Source organism: Arachis duranensis, chromosome 1 (assembly GCF_000817695.3).
Source record: "Arachis duranensis cultivar V14167 chromosome 1, aradu.V14167.gnm2.J7QH, whole genome shotgun sequence".
In the NCBI taxonomy this organism is placed as follows: Eukaryota; Viridiplantae; Streptophyta; class Magnoliopsida; order Fabales; family Fabaceae; genus Arachis; species Arachis duranensis.
The window spans coordinates 30,842,068-30,854,108 of record NC_029772.3 but is presented as its reverse complement, the minus strand read 5'-3'; the positions used below and the strand labels follow the sequence as shown (position 1 = coordinate 30,854,108).

Below are 12,041 nucleotides of genomic sequence, written 5' to 3'. Positions count from 1 at the left end.
GGCTGGATTTGCAAACGACGTGGACGCGTCAGGGACGCGTTCGCGTGCATGTGTTGGTGCCATGCAGAATGCAATGCTGATATGGATGTTATGAATAATTCTAGGTTCAATAGAATAGAATAAAATAAAATAAAACTTAAAAACAAATAAAACGAAATAAAAATTGATGAGCGGTTGTGGTGGAAAAGGAAATTCATCTTGTGGTTGAAAATTTTCATACATTGGAGGTGATTCATCTTGGTAATAGTATGGAGAAAGTGGTTCTTGGAGGTATTGAGGTTGGAATTGTTGTGGTTCTAAGTGTAGTTCATATGGCTCAAAAGTTGGTTGGTATGGTGGATATGGATTAGGGTTATATGGAGGTGTATGTTTGGTGAAAAGGGGCTTGTGAGTATAGTTGAGGGCTATATTGAGGGTATGGCTCATAGGCATATGGTGGTGGTTGTTGGTAATCACAAGGAGGTCCACCATAGCTATTAGATTGATATGCATTAGGGGTTGGATTATACCTATGAGAAACCGGAGGAGGTTATTGCCAAGAAGGTCGATCAATCCCTTGAGGCTCCTCCCATCTTTGATTGTTCCACCCTTGATGCACATCCTCATTGAAGCTTCCATTCCCTACAACATAATTGTAACCACACTCATAGCCAAAGTGACGAGAATTCATAGTGACAAGAGAAAACAAAGATAAAAACTAATAAGAAATAAAGAAAACAAACTCTTAACTACTAACAAACCAAGAAATAACCAAAAAAGCAAGATATTCACAATATGAACATATCCACAATAGCCAATAACATAACACCATTGCAATTCCCCGGCAACGGCGCCATTTTGATGAGCGGATTTTTTATTGGTATAGAATTTCACAAATAAATTCTCGTTGCAAGTATAGTTTCTAAACCAACAAAGAATCCTCTCATGCAAAAATTTGGTTGTCACAAGTAACAAACCCCAATGAAAATAACCGAAGTATTTAAACCTCGGGTCGTCTCTCTAGGAACTACAATGAAGTGCTTTATTATTGGCTATGAAGGATTTTTTTGGGGTTTTTTTGTAATACGGAACAAGAAATGTAAATAGCAAGAGAAACAAGCTAACAACTAAGAAAGCTCTTGGCAAGGAATGAGAACTAGAAGTCCTATCCTCATTATCATCATCAATTGTGACAAGAATTGTCCATTGCTCTCACTTAGTTAACCTCTAACTATGAAGGAAAGTTAAGTGGATATAGTCAACTTGAGTCCACAAGTCCTAGTCAAATCATAGTGAAAAACTAGCTTTAGTGGCATTCAAGTCAACAAGCAACTTCTAATTATAAATCAACAAAAGAGTTTGATAACTCAAGAGTTTCCAAGTACTCAACACAAGCCAAGTGGAAAAAAATCTACACTAAAACCCAACCAAGCATTTTATTAAACACTTGGAAGGCATAAAGGAAAGCATAATAAAATGACAAGAAATATAAAATCTAACACTACCAAATACAAGGAAATAACAAGAACAGGGCAATTAAACAATAAAGGAACATAAAACATTAATTGCATTAATTGAAATCAAAGAGAACAAAAGTGCACGAACATAAAAATGACTAAAATAAGAAATTAACAAAAGAAACTAAAAGAGTAAAGATGTAGCAACAAGAAATTTGAATCTAGATTTAAAACAAGAATCTAGATAAAAACAAGAATTAAAATCTAGATTTAAAAAGAGATTTGAATCTAATCCGAATTCTAGAGAGAGAAGAGAGCTTCTCTCTCTAGAATTCTATCCTAATACATGTTAAAAAGTCAACTATGACTACTTGGTTCATTTCCATTCAATCTTTGGGTTCAATAGCATCAGAAATGAGTTGGATTGGGCACAAAATGAGCTAGAAATAGCTGGCCAATTTTCCCCAAAAATGGCCCACGCTGATCTGTGACGCATGCACGTGGATTGACATGTACGTGTCATCAAAGGCAAGGCAACTATGAAAAATTTTATATCATTCTGAAGCCCTAGATGTTAGCTTTCCAACGCAACTAGAACCGTCTCATTTGGACCTTTGTAGCTCAAGTTATGACCAATTAAGTACGAAGAGGTCAAGATTGACAGCTTTGCAATTCCTTCTTTTCTTCATGAGTTCTCCCACTTTTGCATGCTTTTTTTTCATTCCTTCAACCCAATCTTTGCCTTCTAAACCTGAAATCACTTAACAAACATATCAAGGCATCGAATGGAATTAAAGGTGAATTAAAATTAACCAATTAAGGGCCTAAAAAGCATGTTTTCACACTTAAGCACAAATAGGAGAAAATTACAAAATCATGCTATTTCATTGAATAAATGTGAGAAAAGTTGATAAAATCTACTAAATTAAACACAAAATATTCCACGAATAGTGGTGCATCACCGCTTTGTCTGGTAATCAGACCGAATTCTTGGCGGCAATCACCGTTGGTGTAGTAGCTACTAACCAAGCTATGGAGAGAATGAACGGAAATGGTAATGGATCTGGAGGAAACTCAGCTGAAGGAGGTCTGATGACATTGGCAAACTTTCTGAAAGGTAATCCCCCTATCTTTAAAGGGTCGACTAATCCAACGAATACTGACAACTAGTTTAGAGCAATAGAGAGAGCACTACAAGTGCAGCACGTACCTATGGGTCAATTGGTAGAGCTTGCTGCTTATTAGCTGGTTGGAGAAGCTCAACATTAGTGGCAAGGCACTTATCATCTTCTATAGTAAGTAAATGGAAATGAGGCAATCACTTGGGAGATTTTTAAAGAAGAATTTTATAAGAACTACTTCTCGAATTCAGTGAGACAAGCTAAGGAGTTGGAACTACTTCAATTGAGGCAAGGATCTATTATTGTGGCTGCGCATATGAGTAAGTTTGAGAAGTTGTGCCATTTTTTAAGAGTTTATCAGGGTGCTCCTGAAGGATATGAGGAATGGAAGTGTATGAAGTACCAAGATGGTTTAAGAGACAACATCATGTAAGCTGTAGCACCTCTTGAGGTTAAGAGTTTTGTGGAGTTGGTGAACAAGAGTCACATGGTAGAAGATTGTTCTGGGAATGTGAAAGCAAGTACTAGCCGTGGTGGTTACCACAACTGAGGAGGAGGTGCAAGATCCTTTGCTCTAGGGGTCGAAACTTCAAGAGAGGAAGATATGCTCAACAACCTCAATGTGGCTTATGCGTGAGCATCATTTGTATCTTTTCTATGTTATTTATATAGTTTTTCTGTTAATTTGTTAGATATTTTAGTGGATTAGCCCCCATTGGATACTACTTTAAGTTTTGTGACTTTTGATTGATTTCAGATAATACTCTGGTAAAGAATTGGTGAAAACAACATTAAGAAGCAAAAGAAAACCCAGCGTACACATCATCCATGCGTACGCATCACTGGAGCGAAAAGGGGATCGTGCATAGGCATGAGTTATGCGTACAAACAACTACAAGAGCTTAATTGGATCAATTCTTCACTAGGTGCCTGGGGATTAACTGTGACTAACAACTACCAGTTGATTAGTTGCCTAGATTAGACTTTTTTCTTTATTCCAATTTTTGTTTAGTTGCTATTTTATTTTATTTTACTTTGTTTTAGTTTAGTCCAATTTATTGTTATTCCTTTTTAATTTTCATTTATTCTAGTTTATTTTCTTTTAAAATTTTTACCCCTTTTTCTCAATTTATTTTAGTTCTTTTTCTTCCATTTTTCGAGTACTTCACTGGGATTCTCTTTACTATGACATTGAGAATCGCACTTTTCCTTGTTCTAGTTGTTTATGCAGAGGAACAAGGATAAACAGCTAAAATCAGAATTCAATAAACTAAACTAACTTATCCTAACCACCTAAAATCTACTAAACAACAAATTAATCTAATTAATTAACTACTTAAATCAAACTAACTAAATAAAATTGAACTTAACTAAACAGAAATTAAAAGGGATTTTAATCAAGAACCTAAAGGAATGGGGTGTGATGTGGTGGGAATAAGAGCAGCAAATGGGGCAGTTGGAGGCGGCGGTGGTCTTTCCAGCGGCGGTAGAGTAGGGCAGCAGTGGCGGCGAAGGTGGTTGGAACAGCAGCGGTGGCAGGGGTTAGAGAGAGACTGGGAGGTAAGAGGGTAGAAAGAGAGAGGAAGGTTAGAGAGAGAAGAGGAATTCAAAATGAAGGGGAAGGGTTCCCAGTTCCAATTTAGGGCACTATTATCATCTGATTTACCGGCGGATGTTTCCAACAGTAATGCAGTTCGAATCACCAAAACGCGGCATTTCCATTAAATATGGCTTCCGTCGGATTAGTCCACTAGTAAACCCGACACTGCAGTTGGCTTCTATTTCTCGTGATTTCCCGCCAACATTTACCGATAGTTTTACTGTCGGAAGCACTATCCACTGGTAATTTTTTGACTTGACAAATTTCTCATCAAATTCGATGCTAAATTCGACGGTAAGCGCCGCTGCTAAATCTGACGGTTCTCAGCTTTTTTTTGTAGTGCAATCAAATACTAAATTGACCAAATATATAGGTAGTTGATAATCAATTCAAAATTTTTGAATTTTCAAAAGTACTAATTTGTTAAGTCCTAAAGTAGTTTCTAAAATTTGTGTCGTGTGCCAAAATCATTTCTAAGATTCCAATTACATCAATTACGTCTCTAAAATTGACAAAAGTGCACCACGATAGTCTCTGACCAATTTATAGCATGATGATATGACTTAATGACGTGGACTGTTAGTGACACGTGTCACATCATAGATTGTCCAAGTATAATGCTATGATGACGGGTCAATTATTGACATATGGCATGCTAACGTGGACGATTTTGTCATGTCATCCGTTATATCATCATTATAGATGCACCAATTTAGTCTCTGAACTTGCACTATGTGATTTATTTTAGTCCCTAAAATTAAATTTCATATACCAAATTAATTTCTTCACTAGTTTTTTTCTATAAATTCAAAATTCTCAATATCTTTAAATACATTAATTTTAATTCTATTTTTTCACATGTTGTTTAAATACAAGTAGTTTTGATAAATATTTTTAATATTTTAATTTTAATTATATAATTTATTTACATAATAATTATACTGATAACTATGCATCGTGGACTAACATTTCATCTAATAAGGAAAGAAACCATACACTTACTTTAAATATGATCATCAACTCAGATGACCAAGTCATTATCTCTTCCTATAAATACCGTATCCCAACAAACTCAAGTATACATAAACTAGCTAAAATTCTTGTTGGCTTCGACATCAGAGTTTCTTGTAGGTACTTCTACTCATCGCTTTGGAGCTGACATGAAGGCACTTTAAGTACTCTCACTGCCATCTACGATTCTATCGTCTAACTCATTTACACACAATCGGTTTCAGGTACACCTTCTAACGATGATTATATTATTTAATAAAAGAATTATATGACAGATTAAAAAACATATTTTTAAGTCCAAAAATCCTGATTCACAATTTCTTGTTAAAAACACGCGTGTTTTTGGACGGAAAAAAAAAAGTGTCTAATCAATCATATAATTTTTTTATAATAACATACTTATATTTACAATATTTATTAATGTCAAATTATTGTAGAAAAATTATATAATTAAAACTAAAATCTTAAGAATATTTTGTAAAAGCACTTGTATTTAAGCGACATGTGAAAAAACAGAATTGAAATTAGTGCAATTAAAGATATAGAGAATTTATTAAAAAAATAGAAAAAACAAGTGAAAGAACTAGTTTGGTGTACAAATTTAATTTTAAGGACTAAAATGAATTAATTAATGTAAAGTCAGGGACTAATTTGGTGCATCTACAATGATAACATAGCGTATAACACGTAGACAAATAATGTTGCGACACGTGGCATAAACTAACAAGTGAACAAATAATATTGTGACACGTGACACAACCGTCCATGTCAGCATGCCACGTGTCACTAGTCGTGTAACATCCTCACTATCAGAATGTCACACTTTCAGCTGTGCCACTCTAATAGCTTGGATATTACGACGACTCTAAACATATTTAATACTAAAATAGGAGCCTGTTTAAAACTTAAAACCGCATAACCTTTCAAAAACACTTTTTCATTGAAAACATATACATATATATACATACAGACCAGATACAATACTTTAAAAATATATATATACATTACAATATCTTACAAACACATATCCCAAATTCCTATCCCTCTTACGAAATTGGTAAAGATAAAAGACGAGGGAAAAATATAACATCCAAAACAATACAAAATATCGTATAACAAAACCAGAAATAAAGTCTTCACAACCTCTTCGTCCATGTTCTGAAAAAGGAAAAACCTATAGAGGAGTGAGAACAACGTCCTCGCTAGTTCTCACTATAGGGTTACAGAATTGCTATAATAAGATACGTAAAATAAAACTATTTTTAAAATACACTGATCATTGATCATCTAATGTGTCTTTTCAAAAATCAAAGGTTCACTTTCAAAAATCTATGAATCCCTTTTAAAGAGAACTTGGTTAACTCCTTCAAATCCAAAACCTTTTTCCTTTCTTGTAAAATCTTAAAAATTTTCCTAGACAGTATGAATGACCAACCTATTCCAAGTATAGATTCATTAAGTCTATGCTGAACCAGTTTGATTTCTCAGTAATATCCACAATCAATCAGGCTCGAATTCTTATCTCATTAATCATTCTTGACCCACTTACTTTCAAATAACAAATGTATTAAAGAACCACTATTTCTCAAATCAATTTTCTTTCTCAACAAAGTCACTTTTTTCAACATCTTTCTAAAACTCCCAAACGACTTCAAAATCATGCCAAATTCAAAATCTCTTCTAAACTACTCAAAATTATTCATTTTCGAGCCATTCGCTCAATCACTTTAAAATCAAAAGTTATTAATTAAAATCCAGAGCAAGGTCTCGAGACTTTAGGGGAAAAATAACTGACCTCATTTCCATAAATTCAGTAAAGATTCTTAAAAATCATTGTTTCCTTAATTTGAGTTATTCAAAGGAAGTTTCAAAACCAAATCATGTGAATTAAAAATTTCAAACCAAGTTAAAATCCAAAATCAATCTCAATTTCATTCTTGAAACCAATTCTTTCAACCTTTTCCAAAAACATCACAAAACGACATCATTCAATCAAAGTCCATTTTCTTATAAATTCATTAAAGTTCCTCTGAACGAATTCCTTAAGTCCAATTCAAAACATAAACCCTTTTTATAGATAAAATCGACTTTAGGACATAATACTTTTCTTAAGTGATATAAAATTGTAAAGTAATTCTTTTTCTGAATAAATTGAACTCAAGACATACATTTTTCTCAATTAAATTAAATTCAAAATATACTATTTTCTTAATAAATCAAGTAATATGATTTCTCAATTTCAAACTTTCTAAATAACATTTCAAACAAAGTTTCAGATTTTATAGAAAATTCGACAGCAACTTCCCTAAATCTTGGACTTTGCCACCCTTTTTAGGTCTCAACCAAACCAATCTTCAATCCTTTCTAACGGGTTCAAAACCGAATCAGTTTCCAATAAAACAAAATTCAGACTTTCAAGTATTAAAATTATTTCAAAATCAAACCAATCAGAAGACTCCAATTTAATAAAATCAGACAATATTCCAATCAAACAGACAATTATCTTCATCCAAGAAAAATCAGACAATTCATAAGATTTACATAATAACTAGAAATGCATTTCACACATCATATCAATATATAACAATTCTAATTTAAAATAAATTAGTTTCTAGGAAAAGCCCCTACCTCTACAAGTCGAAATCATGAACTAAACGCATCAACCGAACTCTTTTCTTTCAGCTCAAAACCAACGGCAACCGCAAACTTAGCCCCTAATCACTTTTACAGCAATCACAAAAACTTAAAAGTGACATGCAATGCTTAGAACACGACCCTACGTTACTAGAACCTCAGAGTTTATAACCAAACATAACAGAATACTAACTTGGGATTTTCGGAACAGAAATACTTACTGTGACCTAAAAAGGAATCATCGGCAGTCGCTGAACCGGTTTGGCGACAGCCCTGGCAACCATCTCAAGCGACAATGGCGATCAGAACTCCGGCGATGGCGATTGTAACGAACATGCAGTGATGATAAATCTTCCAGAAACTTAAAAGGAACGAAAACCAAACCCAAAACCCTTACCGGCAGTGGTCATCGGCGACGGCAGTGGCATTTCTCAGTGGCAGAAACTCAACCACCCATCAGGCCATCACCAGCGGCGGTGACGAAGTGTGCGATGGTAGCGGCTAGCTTTTCGCTGCTCGATGGTGATAGAAATGGGGAGGACGAACGGCGGCGGCGCAAGCAGTAGGATGCGGTGGCGGCCTCCCTCCAGCGGTGACTCCCTCACGAGGCAATGCTCTTCCTCCCTCCTCCTCTCTCCTTCCTTCCCGTTCACCCTTCTTCCCTCTGATTTTGGCGTGCGTGTGTATTGGGAATGGGGGATGGCAGCTAGGGTTTCAATTAGGAAAAGGAAAAAATTGTGGTTTAATTAGGGTTAGGATTTGTGTATGGAATTTAGGATTTTGGGGTTTAATTTGAAACTAACTGAATCCTTAAAATTATTCTAAAATATTATTTGTTGTATCAAAATACTATTTAGTTTGAAATCAAATATTCTAATTGAAATTATAAGATAATAAGATTAATTTTCTTTATCTTTAAAACATAAAGTATTAAATGATATAAATATAAATTATCTAAAATAAAATCATATAAAATTCTTATTAATTTATAACTACCAACTTATATTTTAAATATAAAAAATAACTCAATAATTACAAAATTAGATAAAATTCTAAATTAAATAGTCAAATCTCATTATTTTTGAATTTTTAAAACTTTAAATCATAAACAAAAAATAATCTATAATTAATTAAAATTGTCTTTAATTATCTTAAATAAAATAATTTCTAAAATTAAAACTGTAAATAAATATATAATTTAAAATTGTTCATAATAAGATTTGTTAAAAGTTTTAGATCTTACAAGTCAATCTATCATTTTATCATTACATGTGATCAAATTATAAAATAATACTATCACTATCAATCTACATCATCAAATTATGTCAACCGGAAACCGAAAAAACCGGAACCGGTTACCTAGCCGGTCCAGATAACCTCAAAAACTGAATGGCAAAGAACCGGCTAAAAAACCGGTCGAACCGGCGGTTTACCGGCGAACCGGAAGAACTGGCCAATTTTTTGGCAGTTCAGTGGTTTAAAAATTCAAAAGCAAAACGACGTCGTTTTGGCTATTTTTTAAAAAAAAAAACTGGCGGAAGACCTAACCCTAATTTGCTAATCACTCGACACTCACTCACTCAGCAACACCTAAGCTCCCAGCACCCAGCCTCCCCTTTCTCCCCCCTCACCCACCATTCACCAAGGCCAGCAGCGCCACCGCCCACCAAGCTCCAGAGACCAGATTCCAGAACGCTCCTCAGTCGCCACCCAGCAGCGCTCCTCAGTCGCCACTCGCCACCCACGCCACCCCACCTCGTTATCTCATCTCTGAGAATCAGAAACCTTACCCTAACCTAACCCCAGCCACCAGCCCGCCATCACAATCCCCCATGGCCGAACTCTTCTTCTCCGGTAGATGGTGCTTTCGCCGCCGGCGGGAATCGTGGGTGCCTTCGCACTCTTCTCATCGCCAATCTCTTCTCATCTTTCCTCTTCTCGTCACCATCGCACAAAGGAATCGTTGACCCCGTGGCATAACCGTCATGAAGGTTTCCCGGTCGATCGTCATCTCTTCAAGCGCGCTCCCTCTCTCTCACTCACTCTCTCTGTGTCTGAGCTTCGAGCTCTCTATCGCTCTCTGTTAGTTATATGATCTTCACTTCTCAGTTGCAATTTGTATTCTCGGAAATTAAGTAAAGTAAATTTACTTTTGATTTACTATCAAAGTGATAGTACTATCTGATTAGTGGGACTGATTATTAATAAAACATACTATTTTACAGAATGTCAGTAGAGAAATAAGGAAGATGTTGACTGAAAGGGCCTCCCATTTCAATATTGCACTGGATGATGTGTCAATCACAAGCTTGACATTTGGTAAGGAATTTACAGCCGCAATTGAAGCCAAGCAGGTTGCTGCTCAAGAAGCTGAGAGGGCTAAGTTTGTGGTAGAAAAAGCTGAACAGGACAAAAGAAGTGCTGTTATTAGAGCACAGGTAAAATAGTTGGCGCAATCTTATGTTGGGACTGTTCTTACTTAGTATAATAGTTGGATTCGATGCTTTAGTATTTATGAATTGCCAGTTATTATACGGCTATAGCAAACCATAGATAGTCTGAATATCATAAAAACTAAACAACTGAGAAGTAGTCCTTTTCAACTTGATTCTGTAGTACATTTAACAGCTTATTTTATTTTTTCTTTAAACATGGAGAAGCCAAGAGTGCACAATTGATTGGTCAAGCTATTGCCAATAATCCTGCATTTATCACCTTGAGGAAAATTGAAGCTGCAAGGGAAATCGCTCATACAATTTCAAACTCTGCTAACAAGGTTTACTTGAATTCAGATGACCTCTTTATAGCAACATAGTATTTGACTATTTGTCGATAATTCATTGTTGAGCTGGGATAACAGGTCAAATCAGTTCATAATAAGTATAAATATTTGGCTCAACTAGTCCTTAAATGCTTGCTTCTGAGTGAAGCACGGAATTGTTGAAACCCTGGCTCTCTTTATTGTATGCTTGTGTTCAATTTTCATGTCACATTCAACCTTCTAGGGTTGAAGGTGAAAAGCCTTATGGTAGACTAACAGTCTTCTTGTGAAGCATGAGTCAAAAACAGTGTCAATGCGCTTCTATATATATGAATCAGTGTATTTCAAAGTTTTGCATATGGTAATAATATACCTTTGTTTTGAATAGTATCATTCAATCTATTTATACTTTACAGCCATAATTTAAGTGTTGCTAGATGATATGTATACAAGCCATGCCAATTTAAATTCTTTTGGATTTTAGTATCACTATATTCCTCTTCCTTAATGATCTATGAAATTGTTTAGTTATAAACTTTGATATTTAAAGTTGTTTGTGAACCTCTAATATTAAGTTATGGATAATTTATTATGTGAAATTTTAAATTTTATTAAGTTAGAAATTATTGAATTTATATATTTAAAATTATTTTTAGGTTTTTTAATAATTTTATTTAATATTTAATTAAACCGATTAAATCCCAGTTGAACCCCAGTTGAACTAATAAACCATTGAACTAATGACCTCACCGGTTTATTGACCGATCCGGTTCTCGCAACCTTGATATTATTAATAAAAAATGAATTAAAAAATAATGTGATACACCTTTACAGTTCTCAAAAATATAATTAGTGCAATAACTAAAATTTTAAAGACGATTTTAATGTACCCAACCAATTTAAAAAATTACTTTGGTCTTAACTCACGCTTTGTGTTTGGATGAGAGACGAGGAACCGACAAAAATATTTACTCTATAATTTATGGTGAAGTAAAATTTAAAAGAGTGATCCACACATCTGAATCCAATTAGTAATAATTAGCTGCTAAAGTGTTACGGAGAATTGTCTGAAAAATTAGGTGTAGAAATAATATTGATGAGTGGGGGTGAATAAGCTGATTATGATTTGAAATTGGTATACGTGCCAGAATAAGCGTAAGAAAAGCATGACATAAATTATGGCAATGGCAGGAAACGAGGGTAAAGGGTAACATAGCAACGTGGACGCAAAGCCAAAGCCAAAGCCAAAGGGTAAAGCAAAATTAACAAGGATGCTATCTATGTTTTGAAAACGTTTCAATAGTTCGTATAATTTCATTATTACATCTTTTATATATTAAATTTATAATTGAACTTTTTAATGAATAAAAAATTTTAATTAGATTTTCATTAATAATTGCTGCTAGAAAAAGAATATTATATTTATTCACTTTTATGTTTGGACTTATCACAAGAAAATTATATAAGAAATGTGGGGT

At 34.3% G+C, this 12,041-nt stretch overlaps 1 protein-coding gene across 1 annotated transcript; it reads left to right on the top strand.

The window, feature by feature from the left end:
* The first annotated feature begins 9,660 nt into the window (after positions 1 to 9,660).
* Positions 9,661 to 10,617, top strand: LOC107484106 (prohibitin-1, mitochondrial-like). The gene is made up of 3 exons (XM_052262255.1): positions 9,661 to 9,888; positions 10,028 to 10,240; positions 10,456 to 10,617. The coding sequence occupies exons 1-3, from the start codon at positions 9,661 to 9,663 to the stop codon at positions 10,615 to 10,617; spliced, it is 603 nt and encodes a 200-aa protein (XP_052118215.1).
* Positions 10,618 to 12,041: the final 1,424 nt, after the last annotated feature.